At 44.6% G+C, this 17,534-nt stretch overlaps 1 protein-coding gene across 1 annotated transcript in view; it reads right to left on the bottom strand.

The window, feature by feature from the left end:
- Positions 1–1,637: 1,637 nt before the first annotated feature.
- LOC141124418 (atrial natriuretic peptide receptor 1-like) overlaps positions 1,638–17,534 on the bottom strand; it is a 393,221-nt gene continuing 377,324 nt past the window's right edge. The window contains exons 22-23 of the mRNA XM_073612264.1: positions 14,161–14,252; positions 1,638–2,948 (exon numbers count right to left, since the gene is read on the bottom strand). Coding sequence (XP_073468365.1) covers positions 2,787–2,948; positions 14,161–14,252 — 254 coding nt within the window. The 3' untranslated portion in view covers positions 1,638–2,786. The remainder of the gene's footprint in view (positions 2,949–14,160; positions 14,253–17,534) is intronic.

Genomic DNA, 17,534 nt, shown 5'->3' on the forward strand with positions numbered 1-17,534 from the left:
CAGTCAGGTCCATAAATATTGGGACATCGACACAATTCTAATATTTTTGGCTCTATACACCACCACAATGGATTTGAAGTGAAACAAACAAGACGTGCTTTAACTGCAGACTTTCAGCTTTAATTTGAGGGTATTTACATCCAAATCAGGTGAACAGTGTAGGAATTACAACAGTTTGTATATGTGCCTCCCACTTTTTAAGGGACCAAAAGTAATGGGACAATTGGCTGCTCAGCTGTTCCATGGCAAGGTGTGTGTTATTCCTTCATTATCCCATTTACAAGGAGCAGATAAAAGGTCCAGAGTTAATTTCAAGTGTGCTATTTGCATTTGGAATCTGTTGCTGTCAACTCTCAATATGAGATCCAAAGAGCTGTCACTATCAGTGAAGCAAGCCATCATTAGGCTGAAAAAACAAACAAACCCATCAGAGAGATAGCAAAAACATTAGGTGTGGCCATATCAACTGTTTGGAACATCCTTAAAAAGAAAGAATGCACAGGTGAGCTCAGCAACACCAAAAGACCCGGAAGACCACGGAAAACAACTGTGGTGGATGACCGAAGAATTCTTTGCCTGGTGAAGAAAACACCCTTCACGACAGTTGGCCAGATCAAGAACACTCTCCGGGAGGTAGGTGTATGTGTGTCAAAGTCAACAATCAAGAGAAGACCAGAGTGAATACAGAGGGTTCACCACAAGATGTAAACCATTGGTGAGCCTTAAAAACAGGAAAAACAGGAAGGCAAGATTAGAGTTTGCCTAACAACATCTAAAAAAGCCTTCACAGTTCTGGAACAACATCCTATGGACAGATGAGACCAAGATCAACTTGTACCAGAGTGATGGGAAGAGAAGAGTATGGAGAAGGAAAAGAACTGTTCATGATCCAAAGCATACCACCTCATCAGTGAAGCATGGTGGTGGTATTGTCATGACGTGGGCATGTATGGCTGCCAATGGAACTGGTTCTCTTGTATTTATTGATGATGTGACTGCTGACAAAAGCAGCAGGATGAATTCTGAAGTGTTTCGGGCAATATTATCTGCTCATATTCAGCAAAATGCTTCAGAACTCATTGGACGGGGCTTCACAGTGCAGATGGACAATGACCTGCAGCATACTGCGAAAAGCAACCAAAGAGTTTTTTAAGGGAAAGAAGTGGAATGTTATGCAATGGCCAAGTCAATCACCTGACCTGAATCCGTTTGAGCATGCATTTCACTTGCTGAAGACAAAACTGAAGGGAAAATGCCCCAAGAACAAGCAGGAACTGAAGACAGTTGCAGTAGAGGCCTAGCAGAGCATCACCAGGGATGAAACCCAGCGTCTGGTGATGTCTATGCATTCCAGACTTCAGGCTGTAATTGACTGCAAAGGATTTGCAACCAAGTATTAAAAAGAAAGTGAAAGTTTGATGGATGATTGTTACATTACTTTTGGTCCCTTAAAAAGTGGGAGGCACATATACAAACTGTTCTAATTCCTACACCGTTCACCAGATTTGGATGTAAATACCCTCAAATTAAAGCTGAAAGTATGCAGTTGGCACATCTTGTTTGGTTCATTTCAAATCCATTGTGGTGGTGTATAGAGTCAAAAATATTAGAATTGTGTTGATGTCCCAATATTTATGGGCCTGACTGTAATTACTGAAGACCCTTCACTACAATTTTTCTGTCCTCTTTGTAGATGCAATTATGTCCAATTATTCTATTTTCTATCCAGTTGCATCAGCAGGCAAGGAAAGTTTTTGCATCCTGGCAGATGAGTGGGCTCTGTGAAACAGGCAGAAGTGTGACTTTAGGTCTGGTGAGTTTCTAGTCCCAAAGGGTTTGAAGGCATTTTAGTGCCCAAAACCTACAAAAATAAGCAGTCTTGTGGCCTCACCATTCCACTAGGTTGTGGACATTGTAAGGCTGTTGGTGAGAAGGCATGCAAATGCATGTACATGAAATCATGTGGATACATGTAACTGCAGTGCTCTAGGCAAGTCCAGAAAACTCTGGACTGAGCTGATTATGGAAGCACTGACAAACTTCTGGGTCAGACCATGCCTTTTAATGTATGTGCTTGGCTTGTTATTACATAAATGTGACACTAGATGGGAAATCCAAATGGTCAATTATTCAGTTATAGATGGACATCTTATATCTCCTAAATAGTCCAGTGATGTTTTATATAATTGAAATTACCAGATCTGTCCCATTGCTGCCATGGATTCTTCCTGTTGCATTCTCTGCTAAGAAAAAAATGCTTATCTGTGAGGCCCTCTTGTAACGGCAGACTTAGGTGCAGCAAGCCCAGCCACTGGAACCCATGAGAGATAAAGGGAGCTATAATCATTTTGGATAGACTGACCTTTTAATCCTTAACAATCAAGTAATAGTCAACAGTATGTTATAGTGTCATGTTTGCTACAGAAGTAATAGTGAGAAAGAAACATGTAAGACCCCCTATGTGATGAGCCTTTTCAACAATACTAATATGGGACTTAAACATAACCCACCACATAATGCACTTCTGTTGTTCAGCCAGAACAAGTCCAAAAGCGTATACACTGTCTTGATTATTGCACATTCTCCTCTTCTTTACAGTACCTTTAAGCCATCAAGTTTTTAGCTGCTATGAAGAATGTCATCCAGTACTGCGCTAGTCTCTGAGCCATTGTGATTTCCTGCATATCTGTATCAGATCAGGACAGATCAGATACACCAGCCTGTTCATCCATAATAGGACTCACATAGAGTTTATACTAATTTAAAAGAGAGCATGATAACACCATTCAGAATGAAGTTGACAGTGCTTCAGTGGATAGTACTCCTGGTATCAGATCATAGGCCTCTCTTTCAACTTCCTTAAAAATTCCAGAGGTGTCTGGGCTGATATTCTTTGTCACTGTTCCAGTCTTACCCTCAAGCCAGTAAGTTGTCATGTCTCCTTTGCCCTATGGAAAACAGAAGTAAATTAAATAAATTCAAAGTACTTGTACATTTAATGTACCTGCTGTTATAGAGTTCATAGGTCCATGCACATCCAATTATAGGACCATATAGTGGAATGAGTGAACTCTAGATGGACTTTTTAGGCAGCATAATATACACAATGTTAAAATATAGTCATTTATTGATACAAAGTTGCTAGCAACATACGCTAGACAAACTACCACATAAGAGCATCTCCACCACTACTCATAGGCCATAATGTGACTCAACCAATAAACATGGGATCATGTATATCACATAGAGGCCTGGTGTGGGTTGATGTCACGGGTAAAAGAGCTTGAAGGCTCTTTGAACATTGATGTTCTTATGTGGTAGTTTGTCTAGCTTATGTTGCTAGCAATTTTAATTGCACTGTTGTCTGTTGGTTTTTTAACTTTGTATCAATAAATGACTATATTTTAATATTGTGTATATTGTGTTGCCTAAAAAGTCCATCTAGAGTTCATTCATACCACTATATTTCCAATTAAGGATGTGGCGCTGTTGACCACTAGGGATGAGCCTGATGTTCGAGTTAAAGTAAGTTCGACCCGAACATCGGGTGTTCGCCGAACAGCGAACATTATGCGGTATTCGCAGCAATTCGGGAGCCGCGGAACACCGTTAAAGTCTATGGGACATTAACATGAAAAACCAAAAGTGCTCATTCTAAAGGCTTATATGCAATTTATTGCCATAAAAGTGTTTGGGGACCTGGGTCCTGCCCCAGGGGACATGTATCAATGAAAAAAAAGTTTTAAAAACAGCCAATTTTTCGGGAGCAGTGATTTCTTTTAATGCTTAAAGTGAAACAATAAAAATGAAACATTCCTTTAAATATTGTGCCTGGGGGGTGTCTATATTATGCCTGTAAAGTGGTGCAGTTTCCCATGTTTAGAACAGTACCACAGCAAAATTACATTTCTAAAGGAAAAAAAGTCATTTAAAACTGATCACGGCTGTAATGAATTGTCGGGTCTCGAATATATGGATAAAACTCATTAACCCCCCCCCCTCCCCAGTCCATTACCAGCCCCTTTGGGTCTGGTATGAATATTAAGGGGAACCCTGAGCCAAACATAAAAAAAAGATTGCGTGGGGGTCACCCCAAAATCCATACCAGGCCCTTATCCGAGCACGCAACCTGGAAGACTGCAGGAAAAGAGAGGGGGATGAGAGAGCGACCCCCCTCCTGAACCGTACCAGGCCACATGCCCCCAACATGGGGAGGGTGCCTTGGAGTAGCCCCCAAAGCACCTTGTCCCCATGTTGATGGAAACAAGGGCCTCATCCCCACAACCCTTGCCCAGTGGTTGTGGAGGTCTGTGGGCTTACCCCCAGATCCATGTGAATTGGTCATGGGTACATTGTAACCTTACCATTTCACAAAAAAAGTGTCAAAAATAGTAAAAAAGACAGGAGACACTTTGGGACAAGTCCTTTATTAAAAAATTAAAAAATAAAAATATAAAAATGTCCCACGATGTAAATCCATCTCACGCCACCGCCGAGCAGAAAAAAGAAAAAAAAAAAGCCGCAACAGCTTCGCCTCCATGGAAGCTTCCCACTGAGTGATGCTTCTCGGTGACAGCTGTTATATAGCTGAGGGCGGGGCCACCCGGTGATGTAAACGGGTGACCCTGCCCCCTGATGCCACGTAACGTCAGATAAAGGCAGGGTCGCCCGTTTATGTCACCGAGTTGCCCCCCACTCAGCTATATAACAGGATCAGAGGTGGGGGTACAGAGATGTGCTGGGGGTTGGAGGTGCACAGACAGCGGAGACCAGTCAGGTACAGGGGAACCTCTGGAAGGGGGGCTGTCTGGGGACCCTGATGTAAAGGGGGGCTTTCTGGGGACACTGATGTAAAGAGGGCTTTCTGGGGATACTGATGTAAGGGGGGGGCTCTCTGGGGATACTAATGTAAGGGGGGCTTTCTGGGGACACTGATGTAAGGAAGGGGCCCTCTGGGGACACTGATGTAAGGGGGGGCTTTCTGAGGACACTGATGTAAGGGGGGCTCTCTGGGGACACTAATGTAAGGGGGCGCTTTCTGGGGACACTGGGGGGGGGGCTCTATGGGGACACTGATGTAAGGGGGGCTCTCTGGGGACCCTGATGTATGGCGAGGCTTTCTGGGTTTCTGGGGACCCTTATGTAAGGGGAGGCATTCTGGGGACCCTAATGTAAGGGGAGGCTCTCTGAGGAACCTGATGTAAGTAGGGAGGCTCTCTGGGGACCCTGATGTAAGGGGAGGCTCTCTGGGGACCCTGATGTAAGGAAAGGGCTCTCTGGGGACCCTAGTGTAAAGGGGGGCTCTCTGGGGACCCTGATGTATGGGGAGGCTCTCTGGGGACCCTGATGTAAGGGGAGGCTTTATGGGTTTCTGGGGACCCTTATGTAAGGGGAGGCTTTCTGGGGACCCTAATGTAAGGGGAGGCTCTCTGAGGAACCTGATGTAAGTAGGGAGGCTCTCTGGGGACCCTGATGTAAGGGGAGGCTCTCTGGGGACCCTGATGTAAGGGGGGGGGCTCTCTGGGGACCCTAATGTAAAGATGGGCTCTCTGGGGACCCTGATGTAAGGGGAGGCTCTCTGAGGAACCTGATGTAAGTAGGGAGGCTCTCTGGGGACCCTGATGTAAGGGGAGGCTCTCTGGGGACCCTGATGTAAGGAAAGGGCTCTCTGGGGACCCTAGTGTAAAGGGGGGCTCTCTGGGGACCCTGATGTATGGGGAGGCTCTCTGGGGACCCTGATGTAAGGGGAGGCTTTATGGGTTTCTGGGGACCCTTATGTAAGGGGAGGCTTTCTGGGGACCCTAATGTAAGGGGAGGCTCTCTGAGGAACCTGATGTAAGTAGGGAGGCTCTCTGGGGACCCTGATGTAAGGGGAGGCTCTCTGGGGACCCTGATGTAACGGGGGGGCTCTCTGGGGACCCTGATGTAAGGAAAGGGCTCTCTGGGGACCCTAGTGTAAAGGGGGGCTCTCTGGAGACCCTGATGTAAGGGGAGGCTTTCTGAGGAACCTGATGTAAGTAGGGAGGCTCTCTGGGGACCCTGATGTAAGGGGAGGCTCTCTGGGGACCCTGATGTAAGGAAAGGGCTCTCTGGGGACCCTAGTGTAAAGGGGGGCTCTCTGGGGACCCTGATGTATGGGGAGGCTCTCTGGGGACCCTGATGTAAGGGGAGGCTTTATGGGTTTCTGGGGACCCTTATGTAAGGGGAGGCTTTCTGGGGACCCTAATGTAAGGGGAGGCTCTCTGAGGAACCTGATGTAAGTAGGGAGGCTCTCTGGGGACCCTGATGTAAGGGGAGGCTCTCTGGGGACCCTGATGTAAGGGGGGGGGGCTCTCTGGGGACCCTAATGTAAAGATGGGCTCTCTGGGGACCCTGATGTAAGGGGGGCTCTCTGGGGACCCTGATGTAAGGGGGGCTCTCTGGGGACCCTGATGTAAGTAGGGAAGCTCTCTGGGGACCCCAATGTAAGTAGGGAGGCTCTCTGGGGACACTGATGTAAGGGGAGGCTCTTTGGGGACCCTGATGTAAGTGGGCAGGCTCTTTGGGGGCCCTGATGTAAGTGGGCAGGCTCTCTGGGGACCCTGATGTAAAGGGGGCTCTCTGGGGACCCTGATGTAAGGGGGGGCTCTCTGGGGACCCTAATGTAAGGATGAGCTCTCTGGGAACCCTGATGTAAGGGGGGCTCTCTGGGGACCCTGATGTAAGGGGGGTTCTCTGGGGACCCTGATGTAAGTAGGGAGGCTCTCTGGGGACCCTGATGTAAGGAGAGGCTCTCTGGGGACCCTGATGTAAGTATGTTGGCTCTCTGGGGACCCTGATGTAATGAGGGGGGCTCTGGAGACCCCAATATTAGTAGGGAGGCTCTCTGGGGACCCTGGTGTAAGGAGAGGTTCCCTGGGGACCCTGATGTAAGAGGAGGCTCTCTGGGGACCCTGATGTAAGGAAGGGGCTCTCTGGGGACCCTGATGTAAAGGGGGGCTCTCTGGGGAACCTGATATAAGGGGGGCTCTCTGGGGACCTGAATGTAAGGAGGGGCTTTCTGGGGACCTTGAGGTAAGAGGGGGCTCTCTGGGGACCCTGATGTAAGGAAGGGGCTCTCTGGGGAACCTGATGTAAAGGGGGGCTCTCTGGGGAACCTGATGTAAGGGGGTTCTCTGGGGACCCTAATGTAAGGATGGGCTCTCTGGGACCTTGATGTAAGGGGGGTCTCTCTGGGGATCCTGATGTAAGGGGGGCTCTCTGGGGACCCTGATGCAAGGAGGGACTCTCTGGGGACCCTGATGTAATGAGGGAGGCTCTGGGGACCCTAATGTAAGTAGGGAGGCTCTCTTGGGACCCTGATGTAAGGGGAGGCTCCTTGGGGACCCTGATGTAAGTAAGGAGGCTCTCTGGGGACCCTGATGTAAGGGGAGGCTCTCTGGGGACCCTGATGTAAGGGGAGGCTCTCTGGGGACCCTGATGTAAGGAGAGACTCTCTGGGGACCCTGATGTAATGAGGGGGGCTCTGGGGACCCTAATGTAAGTAGGGAGTTCTGTGGGGCCCATGATGTAAGTGGGGGATCCGCATAATATAATACATGTAACGATAATATATATATATACAGTATCTCACAAAAGTGAGTACACCCCTCACATTTTTGTAAATATTTTATTATATCTTTTCATGTGACAACACTGAAGAAATGTCACTTTGCTACAATGTAAAGTAGTGAGTGTACATCTTGTATAACAGTGTAAATTTGCTGTCCCCTCAAAATAACTCAACACACAGCCATTAATGTCTAAACCGCTGGCAACAAAAGTGAGTACACCCCTAAGTGAAAATGTCCAAATTGGGCCCAATTAGCCATTTTCCATCCCTGGTGTCATGTGACTCATTAGCGTTACAAGGTCTCAGGTGTGAATGGGGAGCAGGTGTGTTAAATTTGGTGTTATCGCTCTCACTCTCTCATACTGGTCATTGGAAGTTCAACGTGGCACCTCATGGCAAAAAACTCTCTGAGGATCTGAAAAAAAAGAATTGTTGTTCTACATAAAGATGGCCTAGGCTATAAGAAGATTGCCAAGACCCTGAAACTGAGCTGCAGCACGGTGGCCAAGACCATACAGCGGTTTAACAGTACATGTTCCACTCAGAACAGGCCTCGCCATGATCGACCAAAGAAGTTGAGTGCACATGCTCAGCGTCATATCCAGAGGTTGTCTTTGGGAAATAGACGTATGAGTCCTGCCAGCATTGCTGCAGAGGTTGAAGGGGTGGGGGGTCAGCCTGTCAGTGCTCAGACCATACGCCACACACTGCATCAAATTGGTCTGCATGGCTGTTGTCCCAGAAGGAAGCTCTTCTAAACATGATGCACAAGAAAGCCCACAAACAGTTTGCTGAAGACAAGCAGACTAAGGACATGGATTACTGGAACCATGTCCTGTGGTCTGATGAGACCAAGATAAACTTATTTGGTTCAGATGGTGTCAAGTGTGTGTGGCGGCAACTAGGTGAGGAATACAAAGACAAGTGTGTCTTGCTAGAGTCAAGCATGGTGGTGGGAGTGTCATGGTATTGGACTGCATGAGTGCCGACGGCACTGGGGAGCTACAGTTCATTGAGGGAACAATGAATGCCAACATGTACTGTGACATACTGAAGCAGAGCATGATCCCCTTCCTTCAGAGACTGGGCCGCAGGGCAGTATTCCAACATGATAATGACCCCACACACACCTCTAAGACTACCACAGCCCTGCTAAAGAAGCTGAGGGTAAAGGTGATGGACTGGCCAAGCATGTCTATAGACCTAAACCCTATTGCGCATCTGTGGGGCATCCACAAACGGTAGGTGAAGGAGCGCAAGGTCTCTGACATCCACCAGCTCCGTGATGTCGTCATGGAGGGGTGGAAGAGGACTGCAGTGGCAACCTGTGAAGCTCTGGCGAACTCCATGCCCAAGAGGGTTAAGGCAGTGCTGGAAAATAATGGTTGACACTTTGAGCCCAATTTGGACATTTTCACTTAGGGGTGTACTCACGTTTGTTGCCAGCGGTTTAGACATTAATGGCTGTGTGTTGAGTTATTTTGAGGGGACAGCAAATTTACACTGTTATACAAGCTGTACACTCACTACTTTATATTGTAGCAAAGTGTCATTTCTTCAATGTTGTCACGTGAAAAGATATAATAAAATATTTACAAAAATATGAGGGGTGTACTCACTTTTGTGAGATACTGTATATATATATACAGTATCTCACAAAAGTGAGTACACCTCTCACATTTTTGTAAATATTTTAATGTATCTTTTCATGTGACAACACTGAAGAAATTACACTTAGCTACAACGTAAAGTAGTGAGTGTACAATCTTCTTATAGCCTAGGTCATCTTTATGTAGAGCAACAAATCTTTTTTTCCAGATCCTCAGAGAGTTCTTTGCCATGAGGTGCCATGTTGAACTTCCAGTAACCAGTATGAGAGAGTGAGAGCGATAATACCAAATTTAACACACCTGCTCCCCATTCACACCTGAGACCTTGTAACACTAATGAGTCACATGACACCGGGGAGGGAAAATGGCTAATTTTTCCCCAATTTGGACATTTTCACTTAGGGGTGTACTCACTTGTGTTGCCAGTGGTTTGGACATTAATGGCTGTGTGTTGAGTTATTTTGAGGGGACAGCAAATTTACACTGTTATACAAGCTGGTCACTCACTACTTTACATTGTAGCAAAGTGTCATTTCTTCACTGTTGTCACATGAAAAGATACAATAAAATATTTACAAAAATGTGAGGGGTGTAATCACTTTTGGGAGATACTGTATATATATATATATATATATATATATACACACACACTTATAAACACACACACACACACACGTATATTATATACATGTGTATGCCCGCCCAAGTGTATGACTTTCTTTACTTCGCTGCTATAGGCTCTAGCCCGAGATCTTTTGTAGACACAGCAACGCCCCTGGTGGGGGCCCTTCATGGTTTCTTGCACCGGGGCCCTCAAGATTCTAGTTATGCCTCTCCCCTGGGCACGATATTTAAAGGAATATAATTTTTATTGTTTCACTTTAAGCATTATTAAAATCACTGCTCCCGAAAAAACGGCCATTTTTAAAACTTTTTTTTGCATTGATATATGTCCCCTGGGGCAGGACCCGGGTCCCCAAACACTTTTTATGACAATAACGTGCATATAAGCCTTGCAAATTAGCACTTTTGGTTTTTCATGTTCGTGTCCCATAGACTTTAACGGTGTTAGCGTGTTCGCGTGTTCGTCCGAATTTTTTGCCTGTTCGCATGTTCTGGTGGTGATGCTTCTTTTTGTGATTTAATTAGAGGACCAGTTTAGATCCTACTTATATAATTATTTCCCATGGCTGATCAATGTGCTTTCAGCAATACAAAAAATGTGGTTCTCCGATCATGACACCTGCCAATGCATGCTACCATCTTACATTAATTTATATTGTTTGCTGTTTTATTCTAGTTAAAAGAAACCTATACTGAGATATATAAGGGAGAGATAAAATGTTTAAGTACAATTAGTAAAAAAATAAAACAGAAGAACCTTACGTATACATTTTATAATATTTCAGTGCCTTTTTTCATCGACTTTTTTTTTCCTTTCCTTTTGGAAAAACTACCCATTGATCCTGACAATCACTCGGACTTCTTTCTTCTTGGTGGTAACACTGCAGATTCACTGAGCTCACAGTACATCTACCCTTCTTCCTCCAGTAATGAGGCTCTAATCCTCCTAGCCGCCCACCTCCGCACAGACCAGGTTGAAGGCGGGCTAAGCTGCAAGAAGCCACATTTTTGGTGACATTGCTTTTGCTTTTTTCACACCCTGCGACATTTGGACAATATCTACACTTAAATATATCTGATAAATATAGATAAATATCAGCAAATGTACTACTTTTATTTCCTGCTTCCAAGTCAGACAGTTGCAGCATTCTCCCATAATTTGGGTGTCTGAAAGAAGACATGAGGCAATATCCTGCCACACTGATAAGTGGCAAAAGAGCTGAAGAGATATCTTGGTGTCTGAATCCCATTTTGCCACATAAACATCTAAAGCTGTAATTGCGCAGTATTCATATTACTGAGCTGTACAATATGCACATTTGTGTAAGTCCATTCATTTGCTTTCAGTAGTATGCACCCAACCTACATCTACCACCACCAATTACATCTTGTGGTAATTTTGGACTTTAAAGCTACTACCTACCAATTGGGTGGTTTATTGTTTCGGAGGGGAGCAGTGGTCTTATGCTGGGTGGTGAGCTGCATGTGAAGTCAGTCATTTGATAGGCCCAGACCAAAGGAGGAAATGTCCTGCTGTGACATCTGCAGGGCTTGTCATATTCTGCCACTTAGCCCAGCCCACCTATCAGAGCGTAGGGTGAGGAGGGGCATGAGTAAGATCACTTGACCACACTACAGAGCCTACTGTAATGATGCAATCTATGGGCAATTGTTTTAGTAGTCTAGCAGTCTTATACACTGCTTATATGCATGAAGTGGTTAAATTGAGTTTACATACATTTTATTTAGGGTTAATGAGGGAAAATTAGGGGTCAATAAGGATGTTAAATAGAAAAAAAAGTTTATAAAAAAAATAGCTTAAGGCCACATTCACATCTGTGTTTTGGCCCAATGCGAGAACCCCAGCTGGAGGCCCCGGTGAATAGCTGTTGGACGCAGCCCCATTGAAAGCAATGGGAGGCTGCTGGCTGATGCAGCTAAATGCTTGTATGTAATTGCTATGTGGCGCCTACCTTCGAGTGAATGGCCCTGGATGCAGACTGCATTAAATTTTAGTATATACATACGTACATACGGGGAAGATAATTTGCTTATTCTACTACCTGCTTCATCAGATTGTGTGGTGGAGCAATGGGGACTTAGAAGAATCAGTGCCTCCCCCTCTTTCCCAGTACAGCAACAGCCTCAGACAATGTTCCCACCATGTGGTAGGTACACCTTTGCTCAAAACAAATTTAAAAAGGTAAGGAGTTCTCATTTCACTGGTGGCATGTATGTTTTAAATCAGTGACATAGACAGTTTTGAAGACAGAGGAGGTTATTTACGAAAGAAAAATCCACGTTGCACTACAAGTACAAACTACAAGTGCAAAGTGCACTTGAAATTGCACTGAAAGTGCATTTGGAAGTACAGTCGCTGTAAATCTGAGTGGTAGATCTGAAATGAGGGGAAGCTCTGCTGATTTTAATATCCAATCATGTGCAAGATAAAAAGCTGTTTTTGTATTTTCCTTGCATGTCCTACTCAGATCTACAGTGACTGCACTTCCAAGTGCACTTTCAGTGCAATTTCAAGTGCAAAGTGTATTTGCCTTTCGTAAATAAGCCCCCGAGTTTCAGCATGGCAAACAATAAAAGCAGTAACCAGGGACTTTTTGAGGAGCATATATAGTGGGGCAAAAAAGTATTTAGTCAGTTACCAATTGTGCAAGTTCTCCCACTTAAAAAGATGAGAGAGGCCTGTAATTGTCATCATAGGTATACCTCAACTATGAGAGACAAAATGTAGAAACAAATCCAGACAATCACATTGTCTGATTTTTGAAAGAATTTATTTGCAAATTATGGTGGAAAATAAGTATTTTGTCAATATCATAAGTTCATCTCAATACTTTGTTATATATCCTTTGTTGGCAATGACAGAGGTCAAACGTTTTCTGTAAGTCTTCACAAGGTTGTCACACACTGTTGCTGGTATGTTGGCCCATTCCTCCATGCAGATCTCCTCTAGAGCAGTGGTGTTTTGGGGCTGTCGCTGGGCAACACGGACTTTCAACTCCCTCCAAAGGTTTTCTAAGGGGTTGTGATCTGGAGACTGGCTAGGCCACTCCAGTGCCCTGAAATGCTTCTTATGAAGCCACTCCTTCGATGCCTGGGCAGTGTGTTTGGGATCATTGCAGATTCAGTCTTCCCAGCCTGGTGCAGGTCTACAATTTTGTTTCTGGTGTCCTACAACAGCTCTTTGGTCTTCACCATAGTGGAGTTTGGAGTGTGACTGTTTGAGGTTGTGGACAGGTGTCTTTTATACTGATAACAAGTTCAAACAGGTGCCATTAATACAGGTAATGAGTGGAGCCTCTTAAAGAAGAGGATACAGGTCTGTGAGAGCCAGAAATCTTGCTTGTTTGTAGGTGACCAAATACTTATTTTCCACCATAATTTGCAAATAAATTCTTTCAAAAATCAGACAATGTGATTGTCTGGATTTGTTTCCACATTTTGTCTCTCATAGTTGAGGTATACCTATGATGACAATTAGAGGCCTCTCTCATCTTTTTAAGTGGGAGAACTTGCACAATTGGTGGCTGACTAAATACTTTTTTGCCCCAGTGTAGATATGAGAACACTGCATATATAAAAACATACATTCTATTGGAACATTCAATAAAAAACAAACACAAACCAAATTCTAAAATATTGAATACAGCAGGGTTCAATTATTGTATGGATCCAGTACACTCCACATGTGAACTTGACACGTTTCAGTAGATAGATTTTCAGGAGTACAATCAGCACTTCAGGAGTGAGCAATCAGCATGTTGAAACCCATAATATTCATTATGATAAAACCATCTATTCACTGGAATTATGAAATGTGTGTTGTCTCTTTCCCATGTGGGTGGGGGGGGGGGGGGGGAGGAGGCCTAGGAGGCTCTCATACGGTCAGATATATGCAAAGGGTACAGGAAGCCCTCAGTGGTCATCCATAATCCAATTAAATTGACACATCAACTGAGAAAATAAAGCACATCATCATCCATGTTTCAAGCTGAGCCAAGAGGGCTTTGGACGTGTCCAGGTCCTATAATCCGACCATTTTCAATGTCTGGGGGGTGGCCAGCCAAAAAATTAGCAGACATCAAATAGGTAGGGACCCATTTCCAGAAAAATTTAGGATAAGAGTATCAGCATGACTGTCAAACATCTGGTATTTTCAAAAGAAGGTCGGTGATGCCTTTGCATTTTTTTTTTTAGGATTGCAACACTTGTATAAACAGGAAAATTGTAAATGTGTTAAGGCATCTGTGATTAAAACCTTACAGCCTACCTTAAAAGATCATAATATTTAGAAATAAACACATTTAAAAAAAATACCTTAATAGATAATGTCCCACGGCACACCAGAATATAACCTCCAATTTGTTTCAGTAGATCATATGCACTGGAGCTGCACTGAATTTTGAGTGCTGAGAAAAACAAAAAGGAATACGTCTACTGAGAGATGTTTTATATATATATATATACACATACACACACACACACACTCATTCACCATATTTTGTCCTATATGCATATCTCAACAAGACCATCTACCTAAGGGAGTCCTGACCTGTCTGGCTTGGCAGTTTTGGGAACACTGCACTCCCTAGAATTGAAGCAGTTTTGTCATTATCGAGGACCATTTTGGTTCAAAATATATAGCGTAAGCATTTTCACACTGAAGTCCACTAAAGGCTAGACACTGCCATACAGTATCTCACAAAAGTGAGTACGCCCCTCACATTTTTGTAAATATTTTATTATCTTTTCTGAAAAAAAAGAATTGTTGCTCTACATAAAGATGGCCTAGGCTATAAGAAGATTGCCAAGACGCTGAAACTGAGCTGCAGCACGGTGGCCAAGACCATACAGCGGTTTAACAGAACAGGTTCCACTCAGAACAGGCCTCGTCGTGGTCGACCAAAGAGGTTGAGTGCATGTGCTCAGCGTCATATCCAGAGGTTGTCTTTGGGAAATAGACCTATGAGTGCTGCCAGCATTGCTGCAGAGGTTGAAGGGGTGGGGGGTCAGCCTGTCAGTGCTCAGACCATACACCGCACTCTGCATCAGATTGGTCTGCATGGCTGTCATCCCAGAAGGAAGCCTCTTATAAAGATGATGCACAAGAAAGCCCGCAAACAATTTGCTGAAGACAAGCAGACTAAGGACATGGATTACTGGAACCATGTCATTTGGTCTGATGAGACCAAGATAAACTTATTTGGTTCAGATGTGTCAAGCATGTGTGGTGGCATCCAGGTGAGGAGTACAAAGACAAGTGTATCTTGCCTACAGTCAAGCATGGTGGGGGGAGTGTCATAGTCTGGGGCTTCATGAGTGATGCTGGCACTGGGGAGCTACAGTTTATTGAGGGAACCATGAATGTCAACATGTACTGTGACATACTAAAGCAGAGCATGATCCTCCCCCTTCGGAGACTGGGCCGCAGGGCAGTATTCCAATACGATAATAATCCCAAACACACCTCCAAGACAACCACTGCCTTGCTAAAGAAGCTGAGGGTAAAGGTGATGGACTGACCAAGCATGTCTCCAGACCTAAACCCTACTGAGCATCTGTGGGGTATCCTCAAATGGAAGGTGGAGAAGCGCAAAATCTCTAACATCCACCAGCTCCGTGATGTCGTCATGGAGGAGTGTAAGAGGACACCAGTTGCAACCTGTGAAGCTCTGGTGAACTCCATGCCCAAGAGGGTTAAGGCGATGCTGGAAAATAATGGTGGCCACACAAAATATTCACACTTTGGGCCCAATGTGGACATTTTCAATTAGGGGTGTACTCAATTGTGTTGCCAGCGGTTTAGACATTAATGGCTTTCTTTTTGGATGCGCAGTGACTTATTGTCCCTCGGTCCCTCCTGTAGTAAGCCGTCAGTAGTGACTGGGGTTGGCGACGTGCACCCGCCGGCACCTGTGTTGCGCTATGATTGGCTAAGGGGGTTGAAGTGGGGAATATAAGCTGATCTATGCGTCGTGTAGCCACGCCCTCTGTCGAAGTCAGGATATGAGGAAACGCGTCAGGGCGTGGCTTACGCGACGTAGGAAGTGACGTGTGCGCTCCACCACAGCCAGCTACACAACCAGGAAGTGGATGACGGTTCCTGGGCAGCGGTACTGGCTTGTTGCGGTGAAGTAAAACGCTCCTTACTACTGGCTTGTTTGATTGCAATTTTACATGATGATTTATGAACGTATATTTATTGAAGGGGGGTTTGTATGTGCGTTGTGAGGGGTATACAGTGAATAAACAGGATTACGCTATGTGCGCTTCTCTTTTCGTTTTTTGATTCATTGTGAGCCCTGAGCATCTGAGATCCCTCTGGAGTGGTGTTAACAGCAGCTGGTGGCGTGAATTGTTTTCCTTTTTGGATGCTTAATTACTATCTAGCTCTGGTGAGTGTAACCCCCTGAGGGGAGTGTGTTCGCACGGGGTGGAATCTGGAGTGATCAGTGGAAGGTGCACGTTGAGATTATTTTTCATGATCACCTGATGAACACTCTATGAACTGCACTCTGAACTTTTCATTACTTTTCTCAAAAAAGGACCTTTTTGCATGTGTAGTTGGCCACATGTATATTATAGTTTGCTCAACATTAGCGCTGTTTTGTGTTATTTTAGTCTGTTTTTAGATTACTTTTTTAACACTGTTTATTACATTTATGTAGCAATTTTTTAAACGGCTGCTTTTCCTGCCTTAGGGCTATACACCTGTTTGCTCATTGGCATATTGGGTGTTATTCATATATTTATTTTTTTGTTTCTGTATTCAGAACAGTATCTTGTCCTGGCGCTGAGTGGTGTATCTGCAGGCCTGGTTTAAACACCTATTTATATTTCTTTTATATATATTCTTTTTCTTGGCAGCCATGGATGCGTTGCAGTTTTTGAGTAGCAGAACAATTGATATTAATACCATTTTTGCAGTCAACGAGCAGACTACTGCACAGTCTAATATTAACGGGGTGCTGACTGCCTTGGGGAATGTACTAGAAAAACAAGTCCGCACTTGGTGGGACATCTGTACATTTGAGCAGTACATCAAAGAAAAAATTATAGTTAGAAGTTTGAGATGGGAGGTAGCTCCCCAAGATGGTCTTGACGACCCAGAATCCATGCAAGAATGGTATGAATTTTTTACTGGTATGGGTTTTAAGTTACAAGACTTGGTTTTGGCTCGGAAGCGTAAGAAAATGGCTATTTTGGAGGGTAAAATTAATGAATTCCGCTTGCAGCTAGATCCTGTAAAGGACTCCCAGCAAGTGATAGATTTTAACACTCGTATTAAAAAAAAGATTGACAAGGATACACAGAAGAAGGCTAAGAAGTTCCACAGGGACCTAAGTGATTTTAGGTCTGGTTCTGTGTATCTCTGGCAACAATCTAAAACCCCAACAAAGGTTGAAGGGAATCAGGCTGGGACACATAGTGATGGTCCAGGCAATCGCGTGAGTAAATCCCCTAATGCGGGTCCGTATGTTGGTGGTAATAGAAGAGATGATGGGCCTAACCGCCCCCCTGATGTATGTACCACTCCTATCAGGCGTAATGTGGACTATGGGAGAAATAATGAGGGGAGAACTGGATTTAATAAACCTTATTATTATACCCCTTCCAATAATCATTATCAGGTCCCTGTTTACAATAGGTTCGACCCTTTGAGGGGAAATGGAGAGAACTGGGTTCCAATC

Source organism: Aquarana catesbeiana, linkage group LG01 (assembly GCF_042186555.1).
Source record: "Aquarana catesbeiana isolate 2022-GZ linkage group LG01, ASM4218655v1, whole genome shotgun sequence".
Classification (NCBI taxonomy): Eukaryota; Metazoa; Chordata; class Amphibia; order Anura; family Ranidae; genus Aquarana; species Aquarana catesbeiana.